Below are 17,347 nucleotides of genomic sequence, written 5' to 3'. Positions count from 1 at the left end.
TAGAATGGAATAGAATTGCAATACACCATATAGATTAACATTAAGCATATCAAGTTGTCATAAGTGAGATAAATCCGAGTTTCCACGTTCAGTTTGAAAGTATGCATATAATCTTTAACCCTGCATAATTAATAAAAAATTCTCTTGCAACTAATTTTTTGCCCACAAGATGGCAATAATGCCACAGAGGCAGCAATTCACAACACGGCTGGAGAAAGAAAAAATATATAAATAAACAAATGTGAGGGAGAGTAGTGAATATGACAGATGTTTAGAAAACCTGCTTAAAAACTATATTTTTACTAGTCACCAAATATTACACACTCACTTATGCTGTAAAGCAGGCATGACCAACCCTGTTCCTGGAGATCAACCTTCCTGCAGATTTCAGTTGCAACCCATATCAAGCACACCTGCCTGTAATTATGAAGTGCTGTTCAGGTCCTAATTAATTGGCTCAGGTGTGTTTGATCAGTGTCGGAGCTGAACTTTGCAGGAAGGTCAATCTCCAGAAACGGGGTTGAGCACCACTGCTTTAAAGGGACAGTTCACCCAAACATTTACTCACTATTTATTCACATTCCAGCTAAACCTTTAAGAATTTCTTTCTTTTGTTGAGCACAAAACAATTTACAGTTGAAGTCAGAATGATTAGCGTTTTTTTTTTCCTTTTTTAAATATTTCCCAAATTATGTTTAACAGAGCAAGGACAATTTTACAGTATGTCTGATAATATTTTATCTTCTGAAGAAAGTCTTATCTGTTTTATTTCAGCTAGAATAAAAGCAGTTATTAACTTTTTAAAACACTATTTTAATAAAATTATTAGCCGCTTCAAGGTAACTTTATCCAATAGTCTACAGAACAAATCATCATTATACAATATCTTGCCTGATTACCCTAACCTGCCTAGTTAACCTAATTAACCTAGTTAAGCTTTTAAATGTCACTTTAAGCTGTATAGAAGTGTCTTGAAAAATATCTAGTCAAATATTATTTACTGTCATCATGGCAAGGATAAATTAAATCAGTTATTAGAAATGAGTTATTAAAACTATTATGTTTAGAATTGTGTTGAAAAAAATCTTCTCTCCATTAAACAGAAATTGGGGAAAAAATAAACAGGGGGGTGAATAATTCAGGGGCCTAATAATTCTGACTTCAACTGTACTCTAAACAATGTTGGAAAAAAAAAACAGCCACTGACATCCACAGTACAACAACAACTACTATGGAAATCAATAGTGGTTTCTCCAAAATTTTTAGTATATCCTCTTTTGTGTTCAACAGAACAAAGAAACTCAAGCAGGTTTGGAACAAGTTGAGGTAAATGATGACAACTTTCACTTTTGGGTGAAGTATTCCTACAAAGCATTAACTGTGAACACTAGGGGGTGACAAAATCTGCAACATAAATTCAACTGAAGCAAAAAGCACAAATATTAATCTTCTGAAAGCTAAAAAGCACTTTGTAAAATGTTATAAAATTCAGATTTGTGGCTTCAGAATTATTTCATGCCATTATCAATGCTTTAATGTTGCTGTAAGCAAAAAAAAAAAAAAAAAAACATTTTCACTTACTGAAAATGTAAATATTGTTACAGTCAATATTTTCCAATGTAATGTCTCTTTGCTGAATATAATTATCGCCTTACTGACTGTGGACTGCTTCAAAAAGCCTCTAATCTCTCATGGTCACACATTGTTTTGTGACTCATTTCTAGCTCGCTCAGGAAATGAATTAGCACTAAACGGAAACAAGGCTGTGAGATTGCAAAGTAAAAGCTCTAAGATGGAAGTCATTCCCAAAAGGAAAGAACAACCAATCCGAAAGCTCATTGACAGCCATCATTATATGCTCTCCAATCCTGCAGGTTTTCCAGCCTCCGTGTTCTGCAAACTCACTGGCTCTGTTGTATTACACACAAAAAAGCGAGTGCTGGATGATATGAGTGAAGCCTTAGGGGGCGACAGGATGTACTAGCGCTCTGTCAAAGCGACTCACATCAAAGATTCATTCAAAGCACATCAAAGCTTTTGGTTTGGCGCCAGAAATGGTGATCCACAGATGAAAAAGAACACCTGTAGTTTTCATGCGCATATTGACAGTTTGCAGGTTAGCCGAATCGATACTTGGGAGTGTGATGGATATGTGAATAAACACAAACCTTTAGGGATGGGTTTTTTCTCCACCTCTCCGGCGGTTAGTAGCATCCTCTCCCTCTCAGATTCTTCCGCTTTCAGCTTTTTCTGGATCTCTTCCAGCCTCTTTACTATATCTGGGAAGGAGGGCCTGAGCTTTGGATCCATCTGGGATATATGCAGAGGCAACAACAACATAAAAACACATGAGCATCTAAATCTGGAGGAGCGCCATGTTCTTGCTTCTATTCTAAGAATTCTACTCTGCACATATCTTTAATGGTGGGAGAGTTTCAATTTTTGTGCTGAAGACACCTAACCATGTTGTGTTTACGTGCTATACGCATATATACATGTGCTACATATATTACCGGCAATGTGTGAAATCTCAGTATTATATAGAATACCTAGGAAATGTATAGAATGCCTGATTGTTTTAGGCAATTATGAAATTTCGTTTTTTTTTTTTTTTTTTTTTAAAGATTTTGCACACTTTTCCAAGGTGTTCAATACAATTCCTAATCAGTATATAGAATGAGAATTACCATTTAGGCAAAGTGTCAGAAGAGCACAACAAAAGCCTTTATCATAGTTTGATCATTACGTATTTTAAAGTGGAAGGAATGCGAAATAAAGCATATGATGTTCTTACTGGAAAACAACAATGACAGCAGAACTGAGATTGAAGTATTGAAGTATATACCACTTTATATTAAGTGGCCTTAACTAATACAATGTACTTACTGTCTTTATAATGTATTGTAGAACACTTCTGGTGATCTTGAGGTGTTATACGGGAAGGTTTAGTACATGTTTGGAGGTATGGGTAGGTTTTAGGGTGGGTTAAAGTGGGATGGTCAACAGTTTAATTAAAGGTATAACAACAAAAAATAATTACAGATGTAACTACATGCAGGTGTTTAATCAGTCATAAGTACAATGTAAAACATGTATTTACACAAGAAGTAATCATAACAAATGATTCATTTCAAATGATTCAACTACATATTAGTTAAGGCCACTTAATATAAAGTGGGACCGAGGTATTTGTTACACTATTGTCTGTGATGTGGTAGTGGAATCTCATACCGGCAATACGCTCTTACATTAATGTTCAACACTTCCATCATAACAACCATCATCGAACAACGACTAAAGCCCACCACCAACATCAGTGGCAGGAAAAATGGCAGGGATAGAGCAGTTACATGCTTTAGTGCAAGGCATCTCTGCATTCTATGGAATGCCAAGGCAATGTATAAAGTAGCAATCATTTTATAATTTGACTTTTAGGCATTCTGGACATTTCCTAAACATTCTATAGAATGCCAAATTTCACACATTGCCAGTAACATATATAATACGTGATTTATTTGATTGGGTAACAATTTTAATTTTATTTTTAAAGTAACATTAATAATATTGGGATTGACACAAATTGTAAATACTTTTTAAAGAATTATCTTAGACTTATCTGCATTTATTTGATAACAAACTACAATAAAATCAGCATTATTCAGAATTATTATTACAATTTAAAGTCAATATTTAACAATGAATTAATTAATGAATTGCCAGCCGCCATTACTTCAATATTTAGTGTCACATGATAATTCAAAATCGTTCTTTACCTTAATGATGAAAAAAGATACCGATTAATAGTGTTATGGAAATCACAATACTCTTTTTCAGAACTGTTTGATGAATAGAAAGTTCATAAGAATAGTTCCTTTATTTTATTAAAGTTACTTTTTGCTAAATCATGTCCTTTTTGATACATTTAATGTCTTTGCTTAATTAAAGTAGCAATAAAGTGGTAAAGCACCAGCAAGCAAACAAACAAACAAACAAAAAAAACATACTGATATCCACTTCAATATATAAAAGTATTGAAAAAAGAATGTCTATGAACAGTAAATGCCATTGTAGAAATAAACGGCTGCTTTAATTATTAAATAATAAAACATGTTAAACTATTTTACTGTATTTTTGATCAAATAAATAGTGAGAAAAGGTTTGTCTTAAAAAATAATAATAATAAAATAAAAAAACACTTACTGATCCCAAACTGAAATCAATTAAATGACATTAAACGTAAAATGGAAATCATGTGTGTTAATAATACAGTATTCAGAGCTTTCTCAAACAAATCGATAATGGATTGTTGAATGAAACTCTCACATTGCAGCAGTTGAAGGCGAGCTGAAGGAAGTCAGCAGGACAATCTCCAACCATGTGCTGAAAGGCGTGATAATCCAGACCAAAGTTCTGCAAGGAGTGCATAAAGTGGTAAAAGTCATACTCGGGACAAAGACTTTATGGCACATGGTTTCAAAGTTTTTTTTCAAGACACTTATTGCTCAGGTTTATCACTGCTGCTAGGCACTCACTTCAGTGCGTGGCAGGTAGTCTGGGTCAGCCTGTATCCTTGCAATGATTTCGCACAGAATAATGCCATACGAAAAGACATCAGCCTAAAAAATGAATAAAGAGAAATTACAAAATGTATCCTAGAAAATCCAAGCTAAATACAAGGTTTGTGATAGTGCCAATTGCTGAATGAAGCCAAGAATGGAACCTTTTCGTTGTACGGTTCGTCTCTCAACACTTCTGGAGCCATCCAGAACGGGGATCCCACCACAGATAGCTTCTCCCCCTCATAACTTAACACACAGAATAGTGGTTAAAACTACTATCTAGCAAAGTATAGCTAAAAGAGATGAACAACTAAACAAAATTAGCAATTAAAAAAAAAAATGATTAGTTCTTTTTCTATAGGTTGCAGCATCCTGGATAAGAACAAGGGCATGCCGTTTTGATAACAACACGACACATGAATCCTTTTCTACCTGTAGTGCACATACAGCTCAAGCTTATATTATGTAATTACAGTCATAAACATGCTACAGACTGTTTGCTAAGGCGTTGAATTAATTACAATAATGCTATAAATAAAGTTTAGTTTATTGCAGATCTTTTCTCATCATACATTAAGCATGTATCGTCAAGCCACAGCTATTAATTTATTATTAATCAGGTGTAAGATGAGCTAACCTGCTGTTTAATAGAAATGTCAAGTAAGACTGCCAAACTCAAAGGTTATGCTGTCGGTGGATGTAAAGAAACTGCACCTCAAAAAATTATAGTCTTTCTGAAGATCCAAGCATTAAAATTGTATGACTGAAATGTATTTTTAATGTACCACAGTGACCTAAAGATAAAGTTTTTATTTGTACTTTATATTTCACAACAGGCAGTTTTGTGAATTATTCTCAACATGCTGCCAGATCTTTTATTATTAAAAGATGCTGCGATGCCAAGCGTTTTGTCCTCAGGGCATTGGGGCCAAATATTTTATTTTAAATCTTACACCTTGTTTCTAATAATCCTCAGAACTGCATTTAAAACTATGAAGCATCTAGAGCTTGGACTTTTAATAGAGGGAGAAAATGTTTTGCACAAAAATGCACTAAAAGGTTTTACAGGTTTGAGGGTGAATATGTGATAAGGCTTCATAATATGTAGTTCAAAATGATGACCATATTTAAAAGATACATGTAGGTCGAGACCCTGGAATTTGGCTCGTTTCAGTTGCACTCCATCTAACCATATTTTTTTAAAACAAAAATGCAATTCATGTTTGCTTTTTTTTTTTTATAATAAATTGAGGTATCCAACTGAGGTGTGGAGAACCAGAAATCAGCCTAATTATACAGTGAAGCCCAAAATAGTTTATACCCCTCGCTAATTCTGACTTTTTGTTCAAATGTAAATAAAAGCTGAGAAATACAGCAGGGAATATAAAGAAGTATTGAACATGTCACCATTTTTCTCAAAAAACATATTTCTACAGGTGCCATTGACTTGAAAATTCCCCCAGATGTTAGTAACAACCAAAGAAATCTATTTATGCAAAGAAAACAAAACTAATTCGCTTACAAATTAAGTTGTGTGTAATAAAATGAAATGACCCAGGGAAAAAAGTATTGAACACGTGAAGAAAGTGAGGTGTAGAAAGACAGTGAAAGCCCAGACAGCAACTGAAATCTATCAGTACAGTAGTTATTCAGCAACCCTCTTTCCCTGTTGTCATTGAAAATTAATATTAGCTGCTTCAGTTTAACATCTACATTACCAGGATGATGAAGATAAAACCAGGGTGGACATTTCAGCAAGACAAGGATCCAAAACACAGTCAAGGAAACTCTTAAATGCTTTCAGAGAAAGAAAATAAAGCTGTAGATTGGCCCAGCCAAAAACCTGACTTGAATCCAATAGAAAATACCAAATAAAGATCAGATTTGATTGACGAGACCCAAGGTCTGTTGAAGTCTGTGAAAAACTCACACCCGAGCAATTCATGTGACTTCATTCTCCATTTGAGAGGTGACTTTAAGCTGCCATTACCAAAAAAGACTTTAATATAAAGTATAAAATACATTTCAGTAGTTCAACACATTCCCCTGGTGTCATTCCATAGTTATTACACAATTAATCTTTCAATTTTTTTGGTTTAGTTTTACGTTCATGTTAATATTGTTTGGATTTTAACCAAAATCTGGTCCAATTCCATGTCATTAGCTCCTTTAGAAATATTATTCCTGAAAAAAACGTTCAATACTCATTTTCCCCGCTGTGTTTATTCCACAATAATGCCTCTTGTACATCATCTAATTATCTTTTCAAGTAAAATTTCATTTCCAGTAAAAAAAAAAACTTGATGGTTGAATAAAAGTAATTTTGGAGGTCTGAATTTGCCAGGATTATGAATAATTTCAGGCTTGACTGATTATAGAGTGATTAATCGACTAATGGTACAGGTAAACATACGACTACCCAATTTTAAAAATATGTGGCAAAGCACTAGTGGTGAGGAGGTCATGAGAGAGAAAGGGTCTTCTGGTATTATTAGCTCTCTTAAAAGTTGACTTTGGACGGTATGTTCCTTCCGAATCAGATAGCACAACCCCCTGCCAGTATGCTTGCATCGCGCCATTGCTTCCTCTGAAGCTGCCATGAGCGAAAGAACTTCACCGTTTTACATTTACATCGCATTTCCATTTACAGCTATATTGGGCACATGGGCATTGGAATGAAATGACTGCGAGCGCATGTTTAACTCATTTTGTATTCTCAATGTTGCCTGTTACTCACTCGTGACTGGGGATTTTCTCAGCAAGGCCGAAGTCTCCGACGATCGCAGTGTAGCCGTTCTCATCAGACTTGATCAGGCAGTTCTGAGAGCACATCAAAAGGAAAGAAACGGTAACTAGGAGAACGCATGGCTCCTCCCGCAGGATCTCTTACACTAGAGAATCAGTCAATTAGAATCACTTAAACAGAAAGTAATGATGTAGCGGAGAAGCCACGGGGGTGATTCCCACAGCATACAATTAGGGGAAGTCCCGTGAGCGCTTGGAAGAGAATGCAACAGCTGGAGGTTGAGACAGCGTGTCAGCACACGCCACAAACAACAGCACAGTGAGGACTAAATCAAAAGCTCTTGTTCAGTGCAGACTGATAAAGTCATCTTGTTTCTAAAGTAACAGCTTTAAACCCACAGGATAAGTGTACCTCCGGTATATCCTGTAATTGTCTATGTTCATAAAGCAAATAAAATAAAGCAATCTAACGAGGATATATAATGCTATGAGCTACCATTCAGATTTGTTTAGACTATTCAAGACTGCATTACACTGGTCTGAAGCAAAAGTAAAGACAATTATAAGAATTGCAAATGATTTCTATTTGATTGATTAAGGATTTCTATACATTGACTGATTTCTATCATATTATTTTTATCTTAACATACATGATTTCTATCATTGATTGACGATTAAGAAATTATTTCTAAATAAATGCGGCTCTTATAAACCATCAATTAGTTACTTAAAAAAACATTAACAAGGTTTCTGGCCAAATATTAAGCAGTACAAATGTTTTAAACGTGTTGCATCCCAATTCGCAATCTATCCATCCTAAATAGTACTTGAAAACAGAATTAGTATGTCCCAAACTGAGTATTTTGAAAAGAGTAAACCAAAGATTTCCGGATGGTTTACTAATTCCGGTAAAATTTTTAAGCGCACAACCGTCCATACTCTAACCGCTAATATTGGCTACAGTACATTACGCGTTAGATGTGAATTGGATTAGAACTACAAACGCAGGTGAAAAGTGTAAATAAACTACAAACATGATGGACACGCGAGACCAAACGTTGAGTAGAGATGCTTCAGTAAAGATGAACCAGATAGGCCGACTCATTCACGGTAATGCAATGCTGCCACACAGGCTAGCCTACAATAGGCTATTATTTTTTTCTACGTAATAATGTCATAAAAGGTATTTTCTTGTTATAAAAAGATTTTGTTAAGACATATTTTCCTCATTAAAGCCAGTAACTTATATATTTATATATATACAGGGCTGATAGCGGAAAAAATTCCTGAGCCTGAACTTTTTTTCCTTGCCCCTGAGGTGAGTAGGGGTGGGGGTACTATGTATGCAACGCACTTTTAACACATAACTTGTGGGCCCCTGGGCCCAAATATATTAACAGCCTATGTGTTACCCTGATCATCATTATTGTCAAGTGGCTCTTTTTAGACACATGCCAGTAATATAAGTGACACATGCCAGTGTCAGTGATCTTGTGACATGTGCCAGTAGGTGTCAGTATAAGCACGTTATAATCACATTAATCTTATAAGTCTCTTTGCTTTAATATTTAAAAATCATTAGGCAAATGACACCTGTTATCTTACATGCATATATGTTATGAGTTTTCAACATGCATTTTATTATAACTTTTTAAAGGATATTATTTAAAATACCTTAAAATGAAAATAAGTTAAATAATAAAATAAATGAATGAATTAAAAACATAGAAAAGTCCATATTGTAGGGAACAAAGGAACTGCCAGGATGCAATAATATACAGTACAACAGATAAGTGTAACCCCTCCCATACATAAGCATGCCACAATAAATTTGACTGACATGTACTGTCAAATGACTATATTACGTACGGAAGTATGACTACGAATGCATAAAATAAATGCGTTTAAATTAAAACATCGTGGAGTAGCTCAGCAAATAAACTAACTTGCGACGCGATAAATTAGGTTAAAAGTCGCGTAATGATTAAATATGGTTTTGCTCGTGTTAATTAATGTCATAAGCTTCGCCGGGTGTCGATGTCACTGCAGTGAGATGCAGCGCGACACTCTGAGTGACACAGGTCACTACACATGCCACTAGCGAGTGACACATGACAGTGGAAACCCGGACGTGCCACCGGAAGTGTCACTACACTCAGTGGCATGTGCCAGTGTCATCTGTACGTCAGATGTCGTGTCACTCCATGTTAAAACTGCTACTGTGAATCCGCGTTCAAGCGCACACAATAAGCTAAAACTCGCCCCAAGCACCGGCAAAAACAAATAACAATGAATGTGTCGAGGAAAGAGTGCATATCTTAATTATTTATTAATAAACTTATTCTGAGTCAGTGTCGCAAAGATCCTGACTGGCAATCTCCTCTTGGACTCGCCTTTAGAGAGAAATTCATCTTTACGGATTACATGAAGGAGTTTTTTTGTTTTCGATTTGTTTTATTTCGTTAAGTAATAATTTAAAGCTTTCTATAAATATATTTATTATGTCTGTGAGGCATATACATTTTGCTTCATTTTGTTAAGCGCTCCTGTTCAAAGACGACAGAAAGCGCATAATTTTGGTTTTCTTTATTTTATAAAAATCGCTGTAACGTTTTTTGATGTATTACTCGAACTTTGTGAGCAAAAATGACGGATAACTTTAAATTGCTCCCACTGAAAAAATGCAAGTGATTGCTCTGGCGCCTCGATGTCCTGCAAGCTTTTTATAAGCAAACTATGCGCCTAATAGCACACATTCTTTAACGTTTAAGCTACCATTGTTTTATACTTTAACTGTTTTATATCTTTTATTTTAGGCAAGTCGTGATGATCTGAGAAGGCAAACTGATCAAACAGACAATGATGGTCTTCCGCTGGGCGCTGTTCGTTAAAAAAAAACTTATTTTTAACGAATAAAAACTGCTCCAAACGTATTTCTAAATAAGCTGAATAAAAAACGAAACTAAGGATAAACACTTTGCCTTTAGGCTACATACAAAAACTGAACTATGTCATAGCTGAAACACTAAGTTGTTTAAGGGGAAGGGGGAAATATATTTTTGTCCCGTTTATTGCTTCACCGTTATTTCGAGAATAAACCCAGCGTAAATATGCAGATGTCATTCCCAAAACATATCAGCGTATATGTGCCGAAAACGAAAGTTTCATACAAATTATGAATGGATTATAGCCTGGAAAGTGCAAAGCACGCTCCTCTTATTATCACTAAAAAGCGTCACTAATCTTAGTTCATAGAGATCTCACAAAGATCCATTATAATTTATAAAGCTCTCTAAATTACACAATTAATCTTTTATTTACATGGCGTCTACACTCAAAAGATGATTCACGAGCACACAAAATGGCACTTAATAAAAACCAATCCGGCGCTTTCAGCAGTGAGCGAATTCTGTGAATCTAGAGAAATGACAGATTAATATCCGTGAACCTGATTTTTTTTTCCCGCAGCCACAGTACGCCGGAAATCCGGCGTGGTGCCGGAACGCTATCACCCCTGTATATATATATTTTTTTAAATAGTAGGCTAGCCTGGGTGGCACCATTGCATTACCGTGAATGAGTCGGCCTATCCGGTTTCGGAATATGACAAGCCTTTATTAATTTTTTTTTTTCCTGGTGATTTTATTTTTTGTTATTTGAAATAAAAAATTTAAATCAAATCATTTTTGCATTTTGGTTTTTCGTTTTTCACCATGAAAAAGAAAAATGAGCCCTTTTTTGATTTTTGTTTTTAAAAATTCAAAAAATTCAAAAACAAATAAAAAAATGGCTTGTTTTTTGTTTTTCAATATCTGTTTCTAAAATGAAAATCCAATGACAAAAGATACACTGATCATAATGCTGTGCTTTTTTCAGGAGAGTCTGAAAGTATTCAAAAACAAAAATTGAAAAATCAAATGTTAATTACACTGCATAAATCTACACTGCATAAACCCTCACTGAATATTTTTTCACTGCATAAATGAAATGTAATTAATCCATGTTAATATTATTTAAATCTTTGTTAAAAGACTTTAATTTACATTTATAACAGACAACAGCAGGCTTATTATGTCACTAAATAGGTCAGAATGCAGACCCAATATAATGACAGACATCCATTTTATAATGTTACACCATCTCAACGGTTTGTTCACTTAAGAGATAACTGTGCACCAGCAACTGATGTTACAAGGATGCTCGCATATCTGACATTACACCATTCATGTCAACATCCCAGTGTCAATGCTAAAACTATATATTGCGCAGCCCTGTAGGTGATATACTACGGTCATGATTAAATACAATAAATTTGATAGAGTCCTGTACCTTGGAGGTGAGATCTCGGTGAAATATGCCCTTGGAGTGTAGGTAACTGAGGCCCATTGCAATCTCTAAGGCCAGCTTGACTCTTGTGGCCCAGCTCAGGAACTTATTGCTGTCCAGCAGCTGCTCCAAGTTTCCACCATTAATATACTGAGAAAAAGAAAAGACACATCAAATGACAAACACTACAATCATTGAGCTCCAACAGCCTATATTTTATAAGGACGCAACGGTTCTCTGTAAAAAACCATTGTCCTGTTTTCCTCTAACTGTTTGGTGCGCCCAGCAATCCACGGTTCAGAATATGCATCATTAATATTGGTTTGTTAATGAAGGCCACTTGAGTGACAGCTAGGTCTCGCTGCTTACCGTCTCATCACCTCAGATAGTTCCGGCTGATTAGCTGCTGAGCTCGGCATATACATCGCATTTTTGTTTTGTTTTATGTGGCTTTACACAGTCAGTTGCCATTTGGAATTATTTCTTACAATTATCAGATGATATGGCATGCTGTGTGCACTTAATTGTGCTCACAAATTGTTCAAGTGGCCTCCATTTCCCAGGTGAATTTAATTATATCAAATCTATAAATGCATTTGTTTTATTTAAGACCATTTAACATTTATAATTTTCTTCAGACCTGTAATGCACTCCAAAATCTGACAGATTGATTAGCTATAGGCTCTAGAACAGTCATCTAAAACATTTCTTCCCTGGATTTCATAATTAGCTTTGCATTTACTAACACAGACTATATTTGAGATATTTGGATGTAATTTGCAATTTCCTCCTGTAGAAAAATGTCATAAGAACAATGTTTAGTGGCTCATTGTATTAAAAAGGTGTTTTTTAAAGACTAAAATTTCCAAAACGCCCTTCTTTTATTTAATTAATGCGAGAGCATGCAAATATACAGTCATATGTGCAAAGCTGTTGCATTGTCAGGTGTTTGTTAACCAATAAATATGTTTATTGGTCTTTGAACTGTTCTGTAGGCAGTTTTTCTAAGCATAGCACAAATCATACCGTACCGGAACTGTGACCCTAAAACCGTGATACATATCAAACCGAGAGTAGATTGAACTGTTGCACCCCTAATGATTTAGTTAAAGGGGTAGTTCTCAAAATTAAATTGTCATTATTTACTCACCTCTGATTTTTTTGCTTTGTTGAATTCGAAAGAAGATAAATGGAACAACGTATAAAAGAAAAAAAAAAAACGAAAAAACAAACAAACAAAAAAACAGTAACCATTGACTTCAATTATAGGAAAAACAAATACTATGGAAGTCATGGTTTCCAGTTTCCAACATTTTTCAATTTCTTCATTTGTGTTCAACAGAACAAACTAAAGTTGGTTTAGAACAAGTCAAGGGTGAGCAAATGACAACAACATTAATTTTTGTGTGATCTATACCTTTAAAAAAAAAAAATAAAAAAAATAAAATAAAAAAAAAGGATGATTGGACAAATGTGGGCATAGAAAAAAATTACAGTACAAGACTGATTAAAAAAATAAATGAAATCTGCAGCAGCTTTAATCTTAGACTTATGGGAATTGTAATTATTCTGATGGTCTCAGTACTTCGTGTTTACAATACAGAAGAGAATCCAATCAGTTTCCTGAGGATAAACAGTATTCCATGCCAACTCTCCAGAGGACTTTTTTTTAAAGTCACAATTGCATGCAAATTAGCAGAGCCCAACAGGGGTCCTTTAAGTGCTGCTGTTTCACATTGGGATTTTGCATGACAGCACATTCTAATAATTAGGCAATTATTCTGCAGAAGACTCATCTTTTGCAGCTGTGAGTGGTTTACGTGTGATTAACTTTTAAATAAGTTTGAGAGATTAGTTAATTTAGCACACATGCTACTAAGTAGGAGTCTGATGTGTTCACCACGGGGCATTGGTCTCAACAGTGTCCTAATTTTGGGTTGCCTGAAATGATCTGTGCTGACAGATAAAGGGGTCCACATTTAGCTAACAAAATTAGCCGTGGCTGACTAAACAGAGGAGACCTTAGTATGCGGTCAGCACGGTGAGATATCAACAGCTAGACACGACGGCTGAGTGGAAATGACACCACCTTCCAGTTTCCCATACAGATTCGATGCTGTGAACAACTGGGTTGTCAATAATCCTCCTCCTCTGCCCTTCATCTGTTCTATAATGGCTATTAAAATCAGAGTACATAAATCAATCAAATATGTTGTTGTGCTGTTGTATTCTGAGAACTCTGCATCACATTAAAAGGTCAAAACAAAATCTTTGCCATTTGGTCACTCACTTACAATAGGCTGTTTTCACATGAAGTCACTGCAAAATTCATATGGAGGGCAGGAAGTAATTCTTCTACATCGGAAAATCGAAATGTTTTTTGTTTTATGTTGTTTATAATTGCTTAAATCACAAAGCAGTGGCGCAGTAGGTAGTGCTGTCGCCTCACAGCAAGAAGGTCGCTGGTTCGAGCCTCGGCTCAGATGGCGTTTCTGTGTGGTGTTTGCATGTTCTTCCTGCATTTGCATGGGTTACCTCCGGGTGCTCTGGTTTCTCCCACAGTCCAAAGACATGCGGTACAGGTGAATTAGGTAGGCTAAATTGTCCATAGTGTATGTGTGTGTGGATGTTTCCCCAGAGATGGGATGTGGCTGGAAGGGCATCCGCTCTGTAAAAATTTGCTAGATAAGTTGGCGGTTCATTCCGCTGTGGAGACCCCGGATTAATAAAGGGACTAAGCCGACAAGAAAATGAATGAATGAATGAATAATTGCTGAAATCTGCCAAAATAAGAAATGCAGAACAGCTTTTAAAGCAGTTTCCAAACACCTATTTTTATGTGCATTTTTGATATGCGCATAAAAAACTGGTTAATGGAAACGCCAAGATGTGCATAGATTTTGAAAACTGAGTAGCATAAACTTTATATTTAATAAGAAAAGATGCGCATAAACTATGATGGAAACACTGTCACCGAACAAATTCTAGTATGCGCATTAAAAAAAGAAAAAAGTCATGTAATTTTGTTATAAGAGATCATGTGATGATAAAAATATGTGCAAATGGACAAACCAGCAGGCTGAGCCCACCAAAACATCTGAAATGTTATTTTTTTATTTATAAAAAAAAAAAAAAAAAAATGTAATAAAAAAAAAAGAAATGTTATTTTAAAAATGTTATTTAGTATTCAAGAAACTGGCTGAAAAACGGAAGAAAAGGTGGCATGTAATCACCATTTTTTCAATACTACCATGCGTACAAACTTTTTTCAATACAATAATTAATTCGACAGCACCAATAAAGATTATAAACAGGCCTATGTGTATAAATATGTTAATGCGTTATATAAACATTAGATACAGACCACAATATACAAAATCCAGGAGAACATAAATAACGTACTCTGCCATATAAATCGCTGTAATAAAATAGGCATCTGGTTTTGCAATAATCCATGTCTTTACTGGTGTTTTGGGAGAATAAACAACCATAACATTAATGTCTATATGCACAGCAGTGGTGAATGATTGTTGATGGGAAGTTCATCAACCGGACAAACAAGAAATGCAACGATTATTATAATGGAGTACTTTCCCCCAAACAAAAATAGAAAAGATTATGTAGACTATACTTCCATGCTTTTGTATGCTTTTATCTGTTAATTCTTGATGTCTGGAATATATGCACATGGAGAAAATACTATAGTAATTTATAATAAACAAGTTTTTGAACCACATAGTATCGTATATAATGTGCACACTTCTTTGTTAATGAATACTGTGGTATAGTAAATTGATAAACTGCAATAAATATTTTAACGTTAGTGTAAACTGGGGTGCATTGTGATGGTGCATAACTATAATGTAGGAAATTGAAGCCTATTGAATTTGTTTAATACTACAGTTGTGTCATACTACAGCAACAATATAATTACTATGACAGTATCTACCGCCTCAGTGACAGGCAAATATATTTTAATTCAGTGGAAAACTCGTCCCTCTTCATTATATAAGGATCATCCCTAAAATATGTGGTTATTTTCCACTTATATCTCCATTAAAATATGGCATAAATCACAAAAATGCAGCCTTTTCTCAATGCCTCCCATTCGTTTTTTTCTTCCTGCCCTCCATCTGAACTTCACACGTCACCAGAACCATGTGAATGAAAATAATCTATGCACAGAGTGACCTTGGTATCAACATTTTCCAAAAAACTCCAGCAAAGCATCTAATTTTCTAAACTCCCTGAAACTTCAACTCTAAATGAACACTTATCACCATCCAAAAAAGGCACACTCAGCCTTTATGGTAATCAAATGAGTCAACAGTATTCTTCATTGGATGCTGACTAATAAGTACACTGCAAGCTCTGCAAGGGCACATGTCAGCATAACTCATATGTATTATTAAAGTTACAGTGCTATTTTAGAAATGCACAGTTCGAAGAAAGCCATGCTTTATTGGGCAAGTGAAGTCTGGTAATAGCTTATTAGGACAAAGCAAGCAGTATAATCGCTGGTCATGTGATCTTAAGATTGCACCCATGAGACAACTCAGCTCATGTATAGTAGAACAGTTTATATTTACATTTCTATGACTGAATTCTTTGTCTCAGGCGAGTGTGCATGTTTGAAATGTGTTCAGGTGTAGTTTGGTGTCTGTAAGTTTATTTATTTTTTAATAATACTTATAAAACCTACATTTATCAATAGTCATAAAATTGGTCAAAGTGTATTAAAAATATGTCAATGTGTTGCTACCATTATTAGGAGGCTAGGTGATATATTATGCTGCTCATAAAACACGCAGTCTTAGATATCTCTGGCTAAATATACAGGCCCGCTCTCTTTAGGTCTTTAGGCATGTCTATTTTCGCTCTATTTAGCTCAATCAGCAGAGGAGCAGCCGACCAACTACCATTCAGTAAACAGTTTGTGGGACCGAACAAGTGCAGGACCATTAATTAGGAAAACACTGTGTATAAAGCACGAATAGCTGGAATCTCAATCTATTTTGGGGCTTGGGGGAAGCTACGCTGCGTAGCGTTAATTACTGTACCAAATTGTGTTAAACAGTACAATTTCACAGTACGATAGAAAATGATTTTCATTAAGTATTTGAAAACAAAACTATTAATAGAATTGAGCTAATTATTAACCAAATTGGTAATGAATAAATAATATATTAAAGCATTAAAATTTACTAATAAAGCTGCATTTACACTGAGAGACTGACAATTCATTGTTTTAACATATATTTTGGTCCTGCCATTGTGCAATTTCAGATTCAGTCTAACATTTAAATGCATGTTTCTGTATTAATAATTGTATTTCATTTAGAAATGGGTTATATACTGTAAATAGGTGTGTGAGCCTATTTTGGTCAGAGTTTAATTTGATTATGATTACCATGTCATCAATTCGGGTTCAATTTGATATCGATCACTGCATCCTCAATTTCCAATTTTACTTCACGTTTACAATTTTGTCCTTACATACAACAAAAAGTTTGAACCTTTAATTTAACCTGCTCAAAAGAAAACATGGTTGTTGAACGTATCGAACATCAATTCAGTAATAATGCATGGCCCCCTATAAGATTCTAACGTATGATAACCTTAGATAAAAATATCATGGTTTCACTGTATTTTGATTACTGCTCTAAAATATATATATTTTTAAATGTCTGGGTAAAAAACAATAACTTTTTTCCACT

At 34.9% G+C, this 17,347-nt stretch overlaps 1 protein-coding gene across 2 annotated transcripts in view; it reads right to left on the bottom strand.

Annotated features, from left to right (window-relative positions):
- The window catches only part of tesk2 (testis associated actin remodelling kinase 2), a 46,437-nt gene that overhangs the window by 4,484 nt on the left and 24,606 nt on the right, over nt 1-17,347 (bottom strand). For both annotated transcript variants that reach the window (XM_087239873.1, NM_001110476.1), the window contains exons 5-10: nt 11,634-11,780; nt 7,297-7,379; nt 4,721-4,805; nt 4,533-4,616; nt 4,324-4,410; nt 2,169-2,310 (exon numbers count right to left, since the gene is read on the bottom strand). In XM_087239873.1, the coding sequence (XP_087095999.1) occupies nt 2,169-2,310; nt 4,324-4,410; nt 4,533-4,616; nt 4,721-4,805; nt 7,297-7,379; nt 11,634-11,780 (628 nt within the window). The remainder of the gene's footprint in view (nt 1-2,168; nt 2,311-4,323; nt 4,411-4,532; nt 4,617-4,720; nt 4,806-7,296; nt 7,380-11,633; nt 11,781-17,347) is intronic.

Source organism: Danio rerio, chromosome 2 (genome assembly GCF_052040795.2).
Source record: "Danio rerio strain M-AB ecotype USA chromosome 2, GRCz13ab, whole genome shotgun sequence".
Classification (NCBI taxonomy): Eukaryota; Metazoa; Chordata; class Actinopteri; order Cypriniformes; family Danionidae; genus Danio; species Danio rerio.
This window is presented reverse-complemented; position numbering and strand designations above follow the sequence as displayed.